The sequence below is a fragment of the Mobula hypostoma genome, chromosome 1 (genome assembly GCF_963921235.1).
Source record: "Mobula hypostoma chromosome 1, sMobHyp1.1, whole genome shotgun sequence".
Classification (NCBI taxonomy): Eukaryota; Metazoa; Chordata; class Chondrichthyes; order Myliobatiformes; family Myliobatidae; genus Mobula; species Mobula hypostoma.
In genome coordinates, this window is record NC_086097.1 from 193,637,860 (window position 1) to 193,659,027 (window position 21,168).

At 43.2% G+C, this 21,168-nt stretch overlaps 1 protein-coding gene across 4 annotated transcripts in view; it reads left to right on the top strand.

Moving 5' to 3' along the window:
* Window positions 1-16,760: 16,760 nt before the first annotated feature.
* Window positions 16,761-21,168, top strand: part of myom1b (myomesin 1b) — a 187,441-nt gene continuing 183,033 nt past the window's right edge. Inside the window, exons 1-2 of one of the 4 annotated variants that reach the window (XM_063062392.1) lie at window positions 16,761-17,010; window positions 17,845-18,029. In XM_063062392.1, the coding sequence (XP_062918462.1) occupies window positions 17,893-18,029 (137 nt within the window). In that variant the 5' untranslated portion in view covers window positions 16,761-17,010; window positions 17,845-17,892. The remainder of the gene's footprint in view (window positions 17,011-17,844; window positions 18,030-21,168) is intronic. The other 3 variants (XM_063062401.1, XM_063062408.1, XM_063062415.1) reach the window with 3 other exon arrangements.

The window sequence follows — 21,168 nt, forward strand, 5'->3', positions numbered from 1 at the left end:
TGGAACTCGGGACCCAGACCTGGAACTTGGAGATCGGGACCTGGTCTTTCAACTTGGAACTCGGGACACCGATTTGGAACATGGAATTCGGGACCCAGACTTGGAACTCGGGACCCGGACTTGGAACTTGGAACTTGGAACGTCAAAGCCTGTACTTTCCTTGACGCAGGAAATGGAAAATGAGCTGGGCCTCCTCCTTTGGTACAGAGCATAGAGCTGGGACTCTTCTTAGACACAGGACATGGAGTAACAACAAATTGACCTTTTGTAACTGTTGTTGTAATTGCGCAATTTTTTTTTCTGAAACTGATACCTTTGAACTTCGAGTCACTTTCTTGAATTCTGTGAGATACATTCTGGGCAGGATTCTGAATAGCGAGATTTCGGGATACAGTGTTTGTGTCTGCTGGTTCCATCTTTGGCTAGATCGTTCTGTCACAAGTGCAGAGCACGGGTGGACCCAAAGTCAGGACACAACACGTTTTGTAGCATTAACAAGAATAGAGTTTATTAATCGTTACTAGGATAGAAAGGAAGCAAGGATTGTTCAGAGGGAGATCAAGGAGGGAGCAAAGCAGAAGCAGGAATAAGCGTGGCTAGACTCGGACTTGGACTTGGAACCTCGAATTCGGAACTCAGGTCCCGGACTCGGAACTCGGTACTTGGAACTCGGGACCCGTACTTGGAACACGGAACCTGGAATTCACGACCCCACTTGGAACTTGGGACCCGGTCTTGGAACCCGGAACTGAGAACTCGCTATTTGGAGCTCGGGACCCGACTTGGAACTCAGAACTTGAAACTCGGGACCTGGAATGAGAACTCAGAACATGGAATTCAGGACCCGGACTAGGAACTCAGGACCAGGATTTGGAACTCGGAACTCGGGACCCGGACTTGGAACTCGGAACTTGGATTTCGGGACCCGGACTTGGAACTCAGGGCTTGGGACTTGGGACCCAGACATGGAACTCGGGACCTGGATGTAGAACTCGGAACTTGGAACTCAGAACTCTGACCCGGATTGGAACTTGGGACCCAGTCCTGGAATTGGGAACATGGAACTCGGGACCCGGACATGGAACTCGGGACCAGTTCTTGGATCTTGGAACTCAGGGCCTAGACTTGGAACTTGGAACTCGGGAGCTGGACGTGCAACTTGGAACTCAGGACGCGGATTTGGAACTTGGAACTCGAAATCTGGAATTATACTTGGAACTCGGAACCTGGGACCCGTACCTGGAACTCGGAAATTGGAACTGGGGACATGGACTTGGACTTGGTACTTGGAAATCAGGACCCAGACTTGGAACTCGGGACCCAGACCTGGAACTTGGAACTTGGAATTCGGGACCCGTTCTTGGAACTTGGAACTCAGGACCTAGAATTGGAACTTGGAACTGGGGACCTGGATGTGCAACTTGGAACTCGGGACGTGGATTTGGAACATGGAACTCGGGACCCTGACTTGGAACTAGGAACTCGAGACCTGGAATTGGACCTGGAACTCGGAACTCGGGACCCATACCTGGAACTCAGAAATTGAAACTCGGGACCCGGACCTGGAACTCGGAACTTGGAATTCCAGACCCGGTCTTGGAAATCGAGACCTGGTCTTGTAACTCGGAACTTGGAACTTGGGACCCGGACCTGGAACTCGGAACGTGGAACTCGGGACCCCAGACACAGAACTCGGAACTTGGAAGTCGGGACCCGGACTTGGAACTTGGAATTGGGAACCTCAGAGCCTGGACTTGGAGCTCGGAACATCAGAGCCTGTACTTTTCTTGATGCAGGAAATGGAAAACTGAGCTGGGCCTCCTCCTTTGGTACAGAACATAGAGCCGGGACTCTTCTTAGACACAGGACCTGGGCTAACAACAAATTCACCTTTTGTATATTGACTGTACCTCTTCCTAGAGATGTTGCCTGACCTGCTGCATTCACCAGCAACTTTGATGTATGTTGCTTGGACCTTTTGTAACTGTTGTTGTAATTGCACAATTTTTTTTCTGAAACTGATACCTTCGAACTTCGAGTCACTTTCTTGAGTTCTGTGAGATGCATTCTGGGCGGGATTCCCATGCAGGATTCTGACTAGCGTGATTTCGGGATGAAGTGTTTGTGTCTGCTGGTACCATGTTTGGCTAGATCATTCTGTCACAAGTGCGGAGCATGGGTGGACCCAAAATCAGGACACAAACGCATTTTGTAGCATTAACAAGAATAGAGTTTATTAATCGTTACTAGGAAGGCAAGGAAGCAAGGATTGTTCAGAGGGAGATCAAGGAGTGAGCAAAGCAGAAGCAGGAATAAGTGTGGCTAGACTCGGACTTGGATGTGGAACCTGGAACCCGGAACTGAAGAGCCTATTTATATGATTTTATGACTCTCATTTGCTCTTAAAATTGATTAAATGCATTCACACAAAGTAAAATAATTAAAAACTGAAATGACCATTTGGTTCCAAATCTTAAGGTCAGGAAAGCCAGTTTATACCAACAGGGATTAGCTGGATTATTATTGTAAGAGCAGCATAAATTTGGGATGTTCTGAGTGCACCCATCCTATGATATGACTGTAATGATATAATGGACGTAGAACAGAGATTGAATAAAATAATATGTTCTATTTTTGAAATTTAGAAGCTCACTTCTCTCAACGTATCATTCAATTTAATGTGTTTTCTCTTTTTAATAAATGAATTTACAAATCCTATCATGCATTCCCTTTAGATGTTTTACATTATGTCATTTTGTTTAAATACATAGATGATTTCAGGGGATAATAATGCTAAATTTAACCTTACATTTGAATAATTTGATGATTATTATTTTCATTAGTATCATTTTGCAGAATGTACTTAGAATGTAGTGAAAAGTTTACTCTCTAATGTTAGTGGACACTATTGATATAGCTAAACAATTAATCCAGATTTTTTTAAGAAAAAAGATTAAATGAGAGTTAATACTGGAGATCTCCCATGCCCCATCTTTCTGCTAAATATAGTTCAGTAAATTCCCACTAAGACTCCAGTTGTCACTTGTTTCCATTTGCCCTACTGCCATTCTTTGTGTCTGCAAATAAACATTCTATACTTAAACTGTGCTCTTGCCTGCAGTGGTATTGAAAAGATTAAAAACTGAATGGACCTTACATATTCCTTGCAGAATGAGTGAATAATTATGAACAAGAGCCGAGATACTGGAAACCATATACACGATAACACAAATGTGATAAAGCAACTTCCATTAGCAAAGGTTGAAATGGACAAAGATTTCAGCATGATTACTGTCCATTCATTAAAAGTATCTAACGAATGCAAAACACCAATCAGTAATAATATTCAAGTACTACCTTTGAATTCAATATGAAGCCATATTACCATGTCCAAATAACTTGTTTTAATTTTATGTTAATTTATTGCAGTTATTTTATGTCTAGAATACCAGCTCTCTGCAAAAGTGGTTTTCTGGAATGAATTCAGAGAACAACAGAGGTCTTTGGTTCTGTTCAGAAAGAGGTAAACAAAACTAACACCGCTGGAATAAATTAGATTAAGGGTTTTAAAATATTGAGACTTATGGAAAAGTTATATCTAAAAAGACAATTTAATTTGATCATAGAAGATGGATAACAAACTTGAAGCAAAGGATGAAATATTAAAGATTCCTTATAGATAGTAGTGGCTGGGCAGAATGAGTTTCCAGTTAATATTATGCTAAATAATACAGCTTATTTTTATAAAGATAGTTTTCATAAAAATAATTGGTGATCATTTATTAGATAAAAATGTAATGTGTTTACTGAAAAGAATATAACTTTAGATAAAAGTAAATAGTAAACAAAATGACAAGTTTTATGATGCTATATACAGTAAAGTATAAATAGAATGCAGGGTGGGTAAGACTAGGCTGGACAAACATGCTTGAAATCTATATTAAGTTATGAGATCATCTTCCACTGTGCAGTGAATGGCTATATTCCAGTCCTCCTCATTGGACTTCCTCTATTTAGAACAATGTGTAATACAAAGAAAGGTTAGCCATTGGATAATAGTTTGAGGAGTCTTTTGAGGTTTAAGGCAAAAACTTTATTAAAAGGGAGCAAAATGGAGTTCTGAGTAGGAGTTGTCAATGATACTGACTCAGATTGGCAGATGGAGAATGATTCGGAATTCAGATATCTTATTAAAGAGCTCGTTAGAGTTGGGGAGAAAAATTAATGAGGGTCTATTGTAACTAACTATAAAATGAGACAAATGCTTTTCTGTGGAGTCTTAACAAATACACAGCTGAGAAGGATGCTAATTATTCAGGTACACTTGTATAAATGAACTACAATTGTTCAAGTTGAAAAGTATAAATGATTGAGACCAGCCAATCAGGCAACTTACTCCAAACATCACAGGCATAATTGAAAACAAGACCAATAAATATTTATAGAGTCATAACTAATCAAGGGGACTTCATGAGCTAGACTCATTTGCCATGTTTAGCCCACATCCCTTTAGACCGGGACTTGGTTAATGGCAAGAGTCGTGGCATAAAAAAGTTTGGGATCCCCTGCCATAGACACTGCCTACTCACAAATCTGCCGTCGAGTAATATAGCACAGAGACAGACCCTCAGCCAATTGGCCCATGCTGATCAAAGTTCCTATCTAAGTAGTCCCATTTGCCTGTATTTGGCCCATATCCCTATCTGATGGCCAGAAAGAACTCAAATCTACAAATAACGAGAAGGAGTGAGGCAGGAGCAGTGGAAACAGACAAAGAAAAGGACATGTCATCACAGGGATAGAGGCTGCCATTTTGTGAGACTGTTCTTGCAGCCACCATTTTATGAACTGTTTGAATGAACTGATTCTTATTCTGGAAAGCTGCTTAGATGGCTGCAGAGTTACCTTCATGGATGGACCATCAAAGTTGTTATCTCTGGTCAGGCTTCTGATTCTTCAACCATCAATGCATCTGTACCACAGGGTTCAATACTTGGGCCACTTCTGGTTTTCCATCATTATTGACAATTTGGTTGATGCATGCAGTAACAAGCTATACCTGTACGCTGATGACTCCACACTATTTGCACCAATTAGAGCAGGAGAGAGTAATACAGTGGCAGCAGGCCTGAATAGGGATCTTGACAGGCTGAAAGCCTGGGCTAGGTGACTGGAATATCACCTTTGAGCCTACTAAGTGCAAGGCGATGGTAATGTCTAGGAAGAGTATTTTGGGCGCTGCAAGCTTGATTTAAAGGAGCTAGTAATCCTTGGTGTTAATATTGACAGCAAGTTGGTGTGGGGTAAACACCTTTCCACTATTTCAAACAAGGCTGGACAAAGGCTCGGAGCTCTGCGGAAAGTAGCATCCAAACTAGACAAAGAGGGCAGAGCCACGGTTTACAAAACCCAGATACAAAGTATCATGGAGTCTGCCTGCTTATCATGGATGAATGCCTCACAGAGTGTCCTCAGCCAGCTTGATTCCATTCAAAGAAAGGCTCTCAGGATTATAGGTGAAGATGAAGCCATAGCTCATGAGAAGATAGCCATCAGTAGCTTACACCACAGATGACAGGTTGCTGCAGCTACTGTGCTATACAAAGTGCACACCAGCCACAGCCCTGCAGACCTTCGCGCCATGCTGCCTTCATCTTATGAGAGACAGCGCACCATACGATCAAGTTTATCTATGTCTGCTCATGCTGTTTCCATGCCTGATGCAAGAACCTACATACTGGATAGAAGTTTCCTTCACTGTGCTATCAGAATTTGGAACAGCCTTCCAGATGCTGTGGTTGGAAACATCTGCGATGATGGGGTCCAAGCCTTCAAGAGTCAAGTGCACAAACACCTATCATCTCTGTGAGGAAAGTCACAGACTTCTTCATAAGTTATCATGAAGGGGACCAGGATAGCAATGCTTGGTTGTTGGTAGGTAGGGTTAATACCTGACTTTCAAGGGCACTTGTGAGTTACGTTCCGGCTGGACTTAGTCCTTAAAATGCTGGAGAACAGTGCAGAAAGAACAGATGCTGTTTTCTCCCGGTAGGGATTAGTTTTTAGTTCCAAGTGCTCCTGCCATGTTTTGTCACCCTGTAACCTTATCCTTCAATCTCTTTGAATTAGGGAGGATAGCATTTGTGTAAATGTCTCTCTCCAGCAGACTTCATCATGATCATCATGACTCCAGTATTGCTACTATTTTTTAATGTTTCTTAATTGTACATATAATTTTTTTTTGTGTGTTCTGTCACTGAGCAGCAGTAAAACATCTGATTGGCCTATCAGAGTGCTCTTTGGGAACTAGTTGACTTGATCAGCATTTCTGATCTGGCTACTGTTCACGATTGCACTTAATAAAACAAAAGGATAACTGTATCAGAGCAACTGACCATGGACGCAATGCATTTTCTGCAAACCTGAAACCGTTTTCAGATATGAAGCTTGTTATCATGTAAAAGTGAAGGCTGGTAGAAGGAACTGCTTGTGATCTGGTGGTCTGGGCCGAGTATCTGGCCAGCCTGCTTGAACTGGTTTGAACTAGTCTATGTTGGAAATAATAAAAGAAACTACCTAGGGCATGTCTGGGAAAAAGACGCATGAAGTAATTCTGCTTCTTGGACTACACCTCTTCCTACCCCGTTACTTGTAAAAATGCCATTCCCTTCTCTCAATTCCTTGTTCTCTGCCACATCTGCTCTCAGGATGAGGCTTTTCATTCCAGAATGAAGGAGATAGTCCTCCTTCTTCAAATAAAGGGGCTTCACTTCCTCCACCATCAAAGCTGCCCTCAACTACATCTCTTCCATTTCACACACCTCTGTCCTCACCCCATCCTCCCGCCACCCCACTAGGGATAGGATTCCTCTTGTCCTCACCTACCCAGACAGAATAATTCTGCAGGAATTGCTCCCTACTCCCTTGTCCATTTATCCCTCACCACTGATCTACCTCATGCCACTTATCTTTGCAAGTGGAATAAATGCTAAACCTGCCCCTACACCTCCTCCCCACTACCATTCAGAGCCCCAAACAGTCCTTCCATGTAAGGCAACACCTCACCTGTGAGTCTGTTGGGATCACCTATTGTATCTGATGCTCCCGTCATGGCCTCTTTTGTACCTGCTTCGCGAAGCACCTACGCTCCATCCACAGAAAAAGTGTGATTTCCCAGTGGCCACCTATTTTAATTCTGCTTCCCATTCTCATTCCAACATGTCCATCCATGGCCTCCTCTTAGATCATGATGAGGCCACACTCAGGTTGGAGGAGAAACACCTTTTATTCTGTCTGGGTAGTCTCCTACCTGATGGCATGAGCATCAATTTCTCAAACCTGGTAATGCCCCTGTCCTCTGTTTCCCATCTCCTTTTCCCTTTCTTACCTTATCTACTTGTTTTCCCATCACTTCCCTTAGGCGCTCCTCCCCCTTTTTCTTTCTTCCATGGCCTCTGTCCTCTACTATTTGTCATGGTCCGGTCCGTGAAGTCCACATTCCGGTTCACGGTCCGGTCCATTGACTCAGGATTCTGGGTTTTCCAGCTGTCCATTGTTTTGGTTGAGTTAATCATAGGCACCTGATTCCCATCTTGGGGCTTGGAATATAAGTAGCCTTGGGGATGACTGTGGGCTGCTGGTTTGTCTTGTCAAGATCTTGTGGGAGCAACCTGCTGGTGGAAGGCTGGGGTGGACACTTGTCATCTTTGGGCTGATTGGAGAATCATCCCTTCATGGAGCCTTGCTGTTGGTAGTTGGAGCTGTTGTTGTGGTGTGGATTTGGCTGTTTTCCAGGCCAGATGAGTGGCTGTCAGCCACTCCGAGCTCGGTAGGCTGTTTCTGTAGCCAGCTGAGGTTGCTGGCTGAACTGTGATACTATTAGATCCCCCCTTCTCCAGCCCTGCATCTCTTTCACCAATCAACTTCCTGGGTCTTTACTTCACCCCTCCCCCTTCCCCTCCCAGTTTCACCTCTCGCCTTGTGTTTCTTTCTCCCCTCCCCCCACCTTCTAACTCTGACTCCTCATTGCTTTTCTTATTCTCCAGTCTTGCTGAAGGGTCTTGGTACGAATGTTGACTGTACTTGTTTCCATAGATGCTGTCTGGCCTGCTGATTTCCTCTAGCAATTTGGTGTGTTGCTTGGATTCTACCGTCTGCAGATTTTCTCTTATAAGTAGTTCTACTTGTAGCCTTGGGCCAGACTCAGCGAGAAGCTGACACAAGTCAGTTAGATGAGCTGGAGCCATTGAAATTGAAAGATAACAGATTGATCTGATATGGAGAAGGATAAAAATGGAGGATTTTGCAAGTATAGACAGCAACTACTGCAGTAGTGGATGACCCCACTTTGGAAATATGGAGATTACATCAGAATCAAAAGGAAAGACTGGCCATTGTACACTCCTTTCCCAAGGTAATTACATTTGCTATGCTTTGACAATTTATGGAGGGTACACAGGTACTCAGTTTTGTAAATTCACGTGTTTGTTAACTGTTCCAATAAAGGTATTTGTCAGTAAATACAGATTCTGTCTGTGCCCAAGGGATCATTATTGTTGAGAGTTAATATCTGTTACATATCCATGTACATGTCCAAGTGCCTTTTAAATGTTGCTAATGCACCTGCCTCAGCCACTTCATTTGGTGGATCATTTCCTAAACTGACCACCTTGGTGGAAAAATTATACCTCATGTTCCTATTATTTTCCCCCTCTCACCTTAAATCTATGCTCTCTAATTCTTGGCACCACAAAAAGATTGTGTGCGTTCACACCATCTTTGCCCATCATGATTTTATACATCTCTGTAGGATCACCCCTTATTCTCCTCTGCTCCAGTGAATAAAGTCCCAATCTGCCTTACATCTCTTCATAACTCAGTCCCTTAATACCTGCCAATATCTTTAAAAACATTATCTGCTGTCTTTACAGTTTAATGCAATCGTCCCTAAAATGGAACTCAATAATCCAAATGCATGCTCACCAGTGTCTTGTACAAATGCAGCATATTCCAACTTATATAGTCAGTGACCTGATTGATGAAGGTCAGCACACCAACAGCTTTCTTCATGAACTTGTCTACCTGCAATGCCACTTTCAAGGAACCATATACTTATACTCCAAGATCCCTCCAATCTACAACACTTCCCGGGTCCTACAATGCTCTGTCTTCCCAAAATGCAACACCTCATCCTTATCCAAAGTAAATTTGATAGGCCATTCTTCAGCCCACTTGCCAGCTATCTAAATATCTTTTAAATGTATTCTTCAACCAGTCTCTATCCCTTCCTTTGGCATCATATTCTATATACCTACCATCCCCTGTTTAAAAGCTTGTGCCTCAGATTCCTTCTCACTTTAAAATGTATGACCTCTAGTTTTAGATACCATCCTTTGGAAAAAGACTGTGACCATCCACCTATGAATTCACCTCAAGACTTTATAAACCTTTTTAATGTCACCCCTCTGCCTCTTTTGCACCAGGGAACATATCGCAGCCTATCCATTTTCTCAGTATAAGCTTGTCATTCCCACTAAATTTTTGTAAAACTATTCTGCACCCTCTCTAGCCTAACCACATTCTTATAGTACGGCATTCAGAACTGCACACAATTTTCCAGGTGTGCTGTCGTCAACATCTTGTGAGGCTGTCATATAACATCACAGCTTTTTTTAAAACTCAGTGCAATGCACACAAGATGCTGGAGGAACTAAGCAGATCAGGCAGCATCTATGGAAATGAATAAACAATGAACATTTTGGGCCAAGACCCTTCTTCAAGACTCAGCCCAAAATGTTCATTGTTTATTCATTTCCATACATACTGTCTGACTTGCTGAATTCCTCCAGCACTTTCTATGTGTTGATCTGGATTTACCAGCATCTGCAGAATCTCTTGTGTTTTTAACTCAGTGTTCCGTATGATGAAGGCACGAGTGTCAAATGCCTTCTTCACCACCTTATCTACCTACAGTGTATTGCAATGCTTGAGGAACTTGGTACTTCTTCCCACATATCTTTGTTTCATCACATTCCCCAGAGCTCTACTATTCAATGTACTGTGTTTAACTTCCCAAAATGCATCACTTCACACTTATCTGCATTAAATTCTATTTGCATTCCTTTGAAAACTTTCCTAATTGATGTAGACTCCATTGAAACTTTAGACAACCTTCTTCACTGTTCAGCTCGCTACTAATTTTGATGTCATCCGCAAACTTGTCATGCCAACTACATTCTCATCCAAATTGGTGAAAAATATGGCAACCCAGCACTGATCCCTGTGCTACATCACTGGCCACAGTCTTCTCATTTGTAAAAGGATGCTTCACCGCCGCCCTCTGACACCTTCCACAAAGTCAATTTTGTGTCTAATTGGTTAGCTCACCTTGGATCCCATGCGGTCTCACCATCAGGACCCAGACCACCGTTGTAGAACGTTGTCAAAAGCCAATGCCTACCTCCCTGGCCTTTTCAATCTTCTTGGTCACTTCTTCACACAGTCAAAGTCATGAGGCTTTATTGTCACCAAAGACACTCACAAAGTCACGAGTTTCTACAGATGTACTATGGAGAGCATTCTAACTGGCTGCACCACTGTCTGGTATGGGAGGGGCACTGCACAGGATTGAGGTAAGCTGCAGAAGGTTGTAAACTCAGTCAGTTCCATCGTGGGCACTAGCCTCCACAGCATCCAGGACATCTTCAAGGAGTGATACCTCAGAGAGGCAGCATCCTTATTTAAGGACCCCCGTCTCCCAAGACATGCCCTTTCTCATTGCTACCACTAGGGAGGAGTTGCAGGAGCCTGAAGGCAAACTCTCAACAATTCAGGAACAGCTTCTTCCCCTCTGCCATCAGATTTCTGAATGGTCATTGAACCCATAAACACTGCCTCACTACTTTGAGTTTTATTTCTTGTTGCACTACTTACTTACTTTAACTTTTTAAAAAAATATATATACTTACTGTAATTTACCAATTTCATTATGTATTGCAATGTACAGCTGCCGCATACAACAAATTTCACAACATATGCCAGTGATATTAAACCTGATTCTGATTCCATGTTGAATATCCCTAATCAATCCTTGGCCTTCCAAATGCATATCGATCCTATCCCTTAGGATTCCCATTCATTAACTTTCCCATCACTTGTCACGGTCCCGATCATTAACTCCTTATCTTTCTCCTAATTTCCTTTGATTGTGCCATAGTTCCGACCACTAATTTCCCATTTGCTTCTAATTCTCTTTGATGACGGCATACCTGGTTTCCATCAAGACCTGCAGCATAAGAACCCTGGTGTTACAACCACTAGTTGCCAGATTGTTGGTTTTGCCTGTGTGGTAATTAATGTTTCCTGGCTGCTTAGGACTGTGTGTTCTAAGTTTTGCTCCAGTTTCAAGGTTGACCTATGAAACTCTGTCTCTCTGTGTCAAGGCTCAGTGTCCAGATCCCTCCTGTTTGCTGTTCAACGTTCACATCTGCGTAAGCATCCTAACTCAATCTCCATGCCTGTGTCCTGCTCTTGGGTTCGCTTCATTCACTCATTGCAATAGAACGTTCTGGCCACAATGGACCCAGCAGACACGAGTACCCTGCAACAAGCCCTCGCCAGCCAGGACTCCCTACCGGGTCTGCACAATCAAGTTCTCTGGGATGTCATGGAGAACCTCTGTTCCCAGTCTGCTAACGTAATGAAGATCAGTGACCAGGTGGACCGTGTATCCACTCATTTAACCTAATTTCCTCTCCTCAAGCTCCTATAGTTCTTGCTATCCCTGGTTAGGTGGCCATATTCCCCACATTGACTGGTCCACCGGGAAGATAGTCAGCCAGGACCAGCCCAGACAGCCTGTAGTGGCAACCCCCTACGTGTCAGCAACACCCCGCCAAGAGAGCCGCACATACCTGAACCAGGACACTGGGGATTTGGGGAATTGCCGGGCCTTCCTTCTGCAATACTCCTTGTTGTACGAACAGCAGTCATCCACGTACTCCACGGATAAGTCAAAGATAGCTTATATCATGGAGTTGTTGTGGGGAAGTGCCTTAGTGTGGGCTACGGCTGTTTGGGATAATCAACCGGATATCTGCTCTTCTTTCCCCACCTTTATCACAGAAATGAGAAAGATCTTTGACCACCCCATCCATGGTAAAGATGCCGCTAAGTATTTACTCTCTCCGTCAGGGCTCACGCAGTGTTGTTGAATATTCTGTGGAGTTCCGGACATTAGTGGCCGACTCGGGGTGGAACAATAAGGCACTCCAAGGGGTATTTTGGAATGGTCTCAGCGACATGGTGAAAGTCGAGTTGGTGGCAAGAGATGACACCGACAGCCTGGGTTCCCTAATCTCCCTAGCCACCAGGTTGGACAATTGTCTTCGAGAACGCCAAAGGGAAAGAACTGGTCGTCCACCACCTTTGGCCACTCCATGGCACTCATTACCATCTCCCACCAGCACAAGCCTCTCTTCTCCTCCTGCTCCTAGAATAGCTCCCAGCCCGGCTGTTTCCACCGCCCCGAGAGAGGAACCCATGCAGCTGGGACGGAACCGCCTTTCTCCCACAGAGCGACTCCAGAGATTGAGAGTGGGGGAGTGTCTCTATTGCAGCCAGTCCAGCCACTTCCGTGCTACCTGTCCCCTTCGGCCAAAAGGGAAGGCTCACTAGTAGAAATGGGGACCCTGGTGAGCCAGACAACATTCCCTTCCATCCCCCGAACCCGGATGCAGATCCTGGCTACCTTATGTTACAACCAACAATCCCTGCCTCTATCAGCTGTAGTGGACTCGGCGCTGAGGGAAACCTTCTGGATGAAAGCATAACTTTCCGTGCCGGAATTCCTCGGGAGCCGTTGAGTACCCCTCTGGAAGCCCGGGCACTGAATGGTAGACTTCTGACCCAAGTCACACACTGCACACCACCCCTGTCTCTTATTCTCTCCAGGAGCCATTGGGAACAGATGCGATTTAACCTAATTTCCTCTCCTCAAGCTCCTATAGTTCTTGGGTACCCCTGGTTAAGCCACCATAATCCCCACATTGACTGGTCCACCGGGAAGATAGTCAGCTGGAATCCATTCTGTCACTCCACTTGTCTAGAATCGGCCCTTTCCCCTGTGAAAGTCACTGCGACCTCGTCTGCCGCTGAAACGCCGGACTTATCCAAGGTTCCAGCAGAGTAACATGATATGGGAGAAATGTTCAACAAACAACGGGCTCTTTCCCTGCCTTCACACCACCCTTACAATTGCGCAATTGACCTTCTCCCCACAGCCCCTCTACACACCAGTTGGCTGTATAACCTGTCCCAGCCCAAAAGGGAAGCAATGGAGGCTTACCGAAATGACTCTCTCGCAGTGGGCATTATTCGACCCTCATCTTCCCCTGTAGGCGCAGGTTTCTTTTTTGTGCAGAAAAAGATGGCTCACTGCTCCCCTGCATTGACTACCGGGGCCTGAATAGCATAATCATAAAGAATAAGTATCCACTGCCCCTTATCAACTCTGCTTTCGAATCCCTTCATAGAGCCACTATCTTCTCTAAGTTGGACCTACAAAATGCCTACCACCTAGTCAGGATAAGGGAGGGAGATGAGTGGAAAACAGCTTTTAAAACTTGGTCACTTCGAATATCTTGTCATGCCATTCGGTCTCACCAATGCCCCCACCGTCTTCCAAGCTCTGGTAAACAATGTCCTTAGGGACTTTATTAACTGTTCCATTTTTGTTTATTTGAATGACATCTTAAACTTCTCCCGCAGTCTTTAGGAACACATCCACCATGTCCGTCAGGTTCTGCAGAGGCTTTGGGAGAACAAACTATTCACGAAGGCTGAGAAGTGCGAGTTTCATGTCCCTTCTGTCAGTTTCTTAGGGTACATCATCAAGAGCGGGCAAGTGAGGGAGGATCCCGAAAAGATCTGGGTGGTGGCAGAGTGGCCAAAACCCACCTCACTCAAGCAACTCCAGCGATTTCTGGGGTTCACAAACTTTTATCATCACTTCATCAGGGATTACAGCTGGGTGGCAGCGCCCCTTATTCGACTCACCTCTCCTACGACCTCTTTCCACTGGGACCCCGAAGCCTTCCAAACCCTGAGACCATCCTTCCACCATCCTGTGTAGTGGCTGCCCTCACCTGGGAGATCGAATCCATAGTCAAAGAGGCCCAACAGACTCTACCTGACCCAGGCAATGGACCCTCCAATGGCCTCTTCATGCCTGACTTGGTTTGGTCTCAGGTTCTCCAGTGGGGGCACACCTCGTTTTGCCTGCCATCCTGGAATCGATCGAACTCTGTCCCTTCTGAAGAGACATTTCTGGTGGCCCTCCATGGACGCTGACACCTGTTCCTTTGCCTCTGCTTGTTCTGTTTGTGCCCGCGGAAAAGCCTCCCACCGACTACCAGCTGGGTTGCTTCATCCCCTACCTGTCCCTAGCCACCCTTGGTCTCACATTGCACTGGATTTTGTTAATGGACTACCCCCTTCACATGGGAACTCTGCCAGACTCATCGTGGTGGACCGCTTCTCCAAAGCTGTGCATTTTGTAGCCCTTCCCAAACTCTTTACAGACAGCCAACCTCCTTGTTCATCACGTCTTCCGCCTTCATGGAATTCCCTCTAACATTATTTCTGGCTGGGGTCCCCAGTTCATTTCTCAAGTCTAGAGATCCTTTTGTCAAGCCCTTGGAGCCTCAGTAAACCTGTCTTCTGGCTTCCATCCACAGACTAATGGTCAAACAGAACGAGCAAACCAGGATTTGGAAGCAGCACTGCGCTGCATAACTGCCAACAACCTGTCATCCTGGAGCACCCATCTCGTTTGGGTCGAGTAAGCCCACAACTCCCTGGTCAGCACCGCCACTGGAATGTCTCCCTTCAAATGCTCTCTCGGTTACCGACCCCCTCTGTTTTCCGCACATGAAGATGACATTGCTGTGCTTCTGTTCGGACCCATCTCTGCCGGTGCCGCAAGATCTGGAAGGATGCACGAGCGGCCCTGCTCCACTCAGCCAACCGCAACCAGAGGATTGCCGATCGCCATCAAATTCCTGCACCAAATTATCGGCCTGGGCAGAAGGTTTGGCTCTTGCCAAAAGACATTCCCCTCAAGAATGAACCCAAGAAACTCACTCCTCGCTACTTGGGACCATTCGAGATTGAGAGTGTCTTCAGCCCCTCAGCGGTCAGACTCAAACTGCCCGGATCCATGCACATTCATCCCACCTTTCACACCTCCCAATTGAAACCTCTATCTGTCAGTCCTTTGTGCCCTCCTGCCAAATCCCCTCCAACCGCTGGATCATTGATGACCACCCAGCATACACCGTCCTGCGAATACTGGATGTGCGCTACCGAGGCAGGGGCCTCCAGTACCTGGTCAATTGAGAAGTATACGGTCCAGAGGAAATCTCCTGGATTCCTCGCTCCTTCATCCTGGAACCTTCCCTTCTCTGTGATTTCCATCGAGACAATCCGGACAAGCCTGGTGGGTTTGCCTTGAGATTCCTGATTGGGGGGGGGGTACTGTCACAGTCCCGATCCTTAATTCCTTACATTTCTCCTAATTTCCTTTGATTGTGCCATGGTTCTGACCATTAATTTCCCACTTGCTTCTAATTCTCTTTGACGGCACACCTGGTTTCCGTCAAGACCTGCAGCATAAGAACCCCGGGGTTACAACCACTAGTAGCCAGATCATTGGTTTTGCCTGTGTGGTAATTAACATTTCTCAGCTGCTTAGGACCGTGTGTTCTAAGTTTTGCTCCAGTTTCAAAGTTTACCTATGAAACTCGGTCTCTCTGTGTCAAGGCTCCGTGGCAAGATCCCTCCTGTTTGCTGTTCAATGTTCACGTCCGCATAAGCATCCTAACTCAATCTCCGTGCCTGTGTCCTGCACTTGGGTTCGCTTCATTCACTCATTGCAACACCACTGATGTTAGGCTCCTGATGTAATTGTTTGTCCTATTTAATCTTTGTCTGATTAATGTGGGCATCAGTCTGAGGGAGAGAGGAAAGTACAATAATATTGATTGTCTAATATGAGGTGGGAAACTTCAGCCAGACCCAGTGCATGGATTGGTCTGTGTTACTTCTTTTGAGTTAAGAAAATAAAGTTGTACAAGGGAGTTGGAACTTAGGTCACAAAATGAGCTTGTTCAGCTATCTATTGATGCAACAACCAGGTTTTGAAATTAATGCATATATTGTTCTCGAATATCATAATGTTTGGCCGCACATAATGTTTAGTATTGCTCTTGAAGTATTATTTGAAGTCGGAATACTTGTGATTCTACATCTGTGTATGTGTGCATGCGTGTGTTAAATCCATGAGGCAGAGCCTAGTCCCTTGTCTTGAACCTCTGCTTTGGAGACCTGTTGATTTTTTTTTAATCTTGCATAGACGCCTCCTGCTCCTGTAAACGTCCCATTTCCATCTTCCACATCCCTTCGCCTCATCTGTGACCGTCCGCGGATCCTACAACGGATTCATCAGTCATTTCAAAATCCACCGAACTCGCGAGGAGGCAGGTCACCTCGAATCAGAGAACCGCTAAGAATTGTGATCCTGGCATCTTTCAGTCCACATATGTGTATTCAATCACCGGATCAGCTATCAGGTCAATCCCGTGAGAGGGGCAGAGGGTGGCTAAAATTAGTGGTGTGTATCCAGATTTAAGAAGGGAGTGGGTAAAAGGGATCGGCGATTTGAAGCTTGAACTCCACTAATTGCAAACTCTTATTTCTGTCTGCATGAAATGTTAAACAACTCTTTACCTGCATGCAATCCCTTGAGTTTTCTAGCCGTGGGAGACTGATTACTTACTCTAGTGCTATATTTATCAATCCTTCAAACCATAAAAGGTCGGGACTCTGGTTTTACATTCCACTGACGGGAGGCATTATTTTTGTACAGAACTCTGCAGCCGCTTTCCCCGAAACATCACACCGAGCGTTCTCTCTAGTATATACAACAAAATCCCAGAAAACATTTGACATTTGGTAAGTGCGCCCGATTCTCAGTAGATTTAGCAGCTCTTGTGGCGGTTCTGTGACTTAAATGTTGTTTGCCTTATTAAAAGTTAAGGTTCCGTTGGCAGCTGACCGGTGCAGTTCTAAATGTGCACTCAACACATAGTTCAACTGGCGAGATCGGTCAGAATCACTGAGTTTTATTAATTTGGTTTTGTGTCAGGGTTATCTACAATAAAGGGCACACTTAGAGAGCAAGAACGAACCCGTATAATATTTCAGCTGAATTCTATGTGGTTGGATGTTAACAATTCTATCAGAATTACTTTAACATTCATCTTGAAATAGAAAATTGAACACAGACTGGGAAGTTGGATGTAAGTGTGGCAAATGCAACGCACGATGGTCAATTTGCAGCTAATTGTGTTTATTAAAACGGATTATTTAAAATAATTATTTAAACCGATCGAAAGTAGAGCCGGTTATTTCGAATTATAATTATTTTTTATTTAATATGATTGATATTTATATATATATAATAAAAACCCTGTACTTTTGTTTCGCATTTCTTGCCAATCATGATAAATTATACTGAAACTTTGCTAGATGTAAGGATTTAAATGTTTCTCTGCACTGCTGGAGCTGTTACTTCGACCGGCTAAGGTTGGACCAGAAAAGGAAACAAAATGAAATAAATCAGAACCCTGTTACCTATATCTCGGTTTCAGCGCACTCTAAACTTCACCTACTGACAATGACCTACATACATCATTGTCGGTTTATTCTGTTTACATTAATGGAGCAGATCGTTGAGCCCTTTACCTGATTTACTTTTTTTTTTGTTTCTGCTTTATCTACGAGCAGATTCCTGAGAATTCATACAACGTAAGAGTTGGATATTACGTTGCCAGCATGTCCTCGCTATCATTACCTTTTTACCAGAAGCACCACCGGCACTATGACCGTAACTATCGTAGTAGCCAGTTGCAGTCCGCTATGCAAGACTACCGCCTGGAGGAAAAGCGCAAAATTACAACTCACTCCCACGGGTAAGACGCTGTCAGGGTCACATACTGACTGGGGATGGAACACCGACCACGAATTTGCAAAGTTCTCCAATATGTAAACCGTGTTTACGTTGTATTTTAATGTATGCCAACAGTGGACGCTCCCAAAATTGTAACAAATTTCCAGGATTTGGTCTGAACATAAATTCTTAATCATCTGCAGGAATCTTGATTTAAATAACTATTAAATCTTATTAACTTGCGGGACAATTTCTTAGCCTAAGCTAGGGATCTCAGAAAACATCGATCTATTCCATTTAAACTCTTTCACTCTGAGAGTATTCATTAGATCAAAATTTTAAAGTGACTGCCATTTGATTGAGTTGATTCCCACAAAATGGTATGGTGAATTGAATGATCCCATTTAATAGACCAATCTAAATCTTTCAGGTGCTGATAAATTCACAAGTTTCTTCCAGCATGGTTGATTTGAATGTATTTTTGTTTTATACTAGTCTATTGTAAATTTGAGATTGAAATCATGCTATAAACACCCAATTATACATGTAGCCTAGTCAGTCACAAGAATGTAGTGCAGTGAAGCAGGGAGAGGGTTAATCTCTCAGCTCTACAATCAGCCAAGCATAACAATGAAAATAAATGCACCTTGCATATATATTGTACCACTAACATAGTAAAATAGTTTGGTGCCATTATGTTATGAACATGAAAGGTTACTAGCAAACCTTTAACACCCCTAAGATATCTAATATATATTCTTTTTCAGTGGTAATTTGCTGTAAAATTCCATTATCCTCCACCCTGAATTCTCCAACTTCAATGCTTTCTCCACAGTAAAATCAGATGAGAAATATTCAATTAAGATCCTACCCATATCCTTTGACTCCATGCACATAATGCTAATGGACCTTGTATATTCTCTGGATACTCTTTTGCCTTTAATATACTTATTTTACTCGAATACTTTCCTTGATCTTTGCCCACCAGTGTGATCTCCTATCCCCATTTTGTTCTCCTACTTTGTCCTCTACAGGTCCTGTAGAGTCACTTCTATTTTCACTTTCACTACTGCCACTACGATTTTGTTTCATTAACCAACACTCCATATCCCTTGGCCTGTAGGGGGTTCCTTCGACTTTCAGTTTTTATCTTTCACCCTTACAGGAATGCTTAGGCTCTGAACTCTCACTGTTTTATTTTTAAATGACTATTGCCCTCTCTGCTATGAGAGCCAAATCATTTTTGTTTGGGAGATTAGGAGAAAGGTAAAACAATTGTTAACAAGAGGATGTCAACAACAATTTTTCAATCTCAGAAATCTATCATTTGATGGCATGTAAAGAGGGTCACTTTGAATAGTTAAGCAAACACAGACAATTTTGTTCCTTCTGAGTTAGTTTATTGTAACTGTCACTATCAATTATGACATTATATTGGGAACACGAGTATATACTACTTGTGGGAGTTTTCTATTCAAAATATTCAGATCAGGATTTTGGGCATTTGAGCTAGAAAATTTTCTGTATTAATTTTATGTGTGACTCATGAAGGATTTTAAGTGCCACACTAATTGCATTGCATGATTTATAATAGCTATTTGCCTGGCCACCATCAAACACTGGTACATTTGTTACTAGATTTGAGCTTTCCTATGTTGAAGTTGAAAGTATTTTGCATTAGCACTTTTTCTATGGTGATGGACTGAGCCAGATCAAAGAGCAAATTTAAGTATGTGTCTATAGACATGACTTCATTGTTATATTATTCTGCAAAGCAATTTCAATCTCATTTATTTTCCAAAAAAGCTTGGGCTGGGTAGTACAAGCAACACACTCAAAATGCTAGAGGAACTCAACAGGTCAGGCAGCATCTATGGAAAAAAGTACAGTTGACGTTTTGGTCCAAAATCCTTCCAAAGAGTTTTGGCCTGAAATGTCGACAGTACTTTTTTTTCCATAGATGCTATCTGGTCTGCTGATTTCCTCCAGCATTTTGTGTGTGTTGCTTAGTCTGCCAGCATCTGCAGATTTCTCTTGTTTGTGATTGGGCTGGGTAGTATTTTGATCATACTTCACACATCTCACATCTGATACAAATGAATTTAGGTGCAGAATTTTTTTGTTCTGACACCAGGGATTGTGGAGTCCCACAACACTCTTTTAAAAACATAAATAGGGGCTAGTTATCTGTTTTGTTAGTCAAACCTCCAAATCCTTGCAATTGCAGATTCCACAATCTTTCAAACAATCAGATGTTTTGAGTACTGAAAATTGTACATGCCCTCAACCTAAAAAAGCAGAAGAATTAATTAGATAACAATTAGTTAATCAGACTATCATTGACAGTGGGAAGACATCTGGAGACAATCGCCCAAGAGTGTTAGATTCCTCTTGGCTAATAAATGACAACTAGCAATGTAGTGATAAGGAGAAATCCTATCTGATTAACCTGGCAATGTTTTCAGATGAGATAATTCAGTTGCTGTTTTCATATGGGTTTATAATAACTGTTGTTTATAATACTACATATAATAATAATTGAAATGCTAGCAAAATGAAAGTCTGTGCAATTACAGTGATAGTAATAACATATATAAGATAGGTTGAATGTCAGAAAATGAATAGTAGTTATTTTCCTTTCATAGGCAGAATGTAAAGCTGGCCTTGGTTACTTCTGCTGAGTTTAATTAATCTACATTTGGGCACAGGAGGCACCATTTTAAAATTTATGGATGGAACAAAGATTAGAAATATAGAAAAGAATGAAGAGGACTGTAAGAAGCATTTGGAGACGACTTGGTGTTGCAGCAAGCACCTACATGACAGATGTCACTTAATGCAACAAATATTTTAAAATGATACAAGAGGAGAAGCAAATGACATTTTAAAAAGTGAAGAGAGTTCATAGTTTCTAAATTCCATTATTTGACAGTGACTAATCAAGTGAAATAAGTAACAAGATTCTTGGCTTTATAAATGGAGCTATAGGAAACAAAAAGAAGGAAGCTGTGGTAAAGCTTTTTAAGTCATTGATTGGACATCAACTGCATTCAATTAGACTTGTGACATAGAGCACTAGATGCCAATAACCAGTACTTTGCTAATTCCTGAAGCACATTAGAAAGGAGCTTTGTACTGTATGTCATCCGCAATGTAAAACA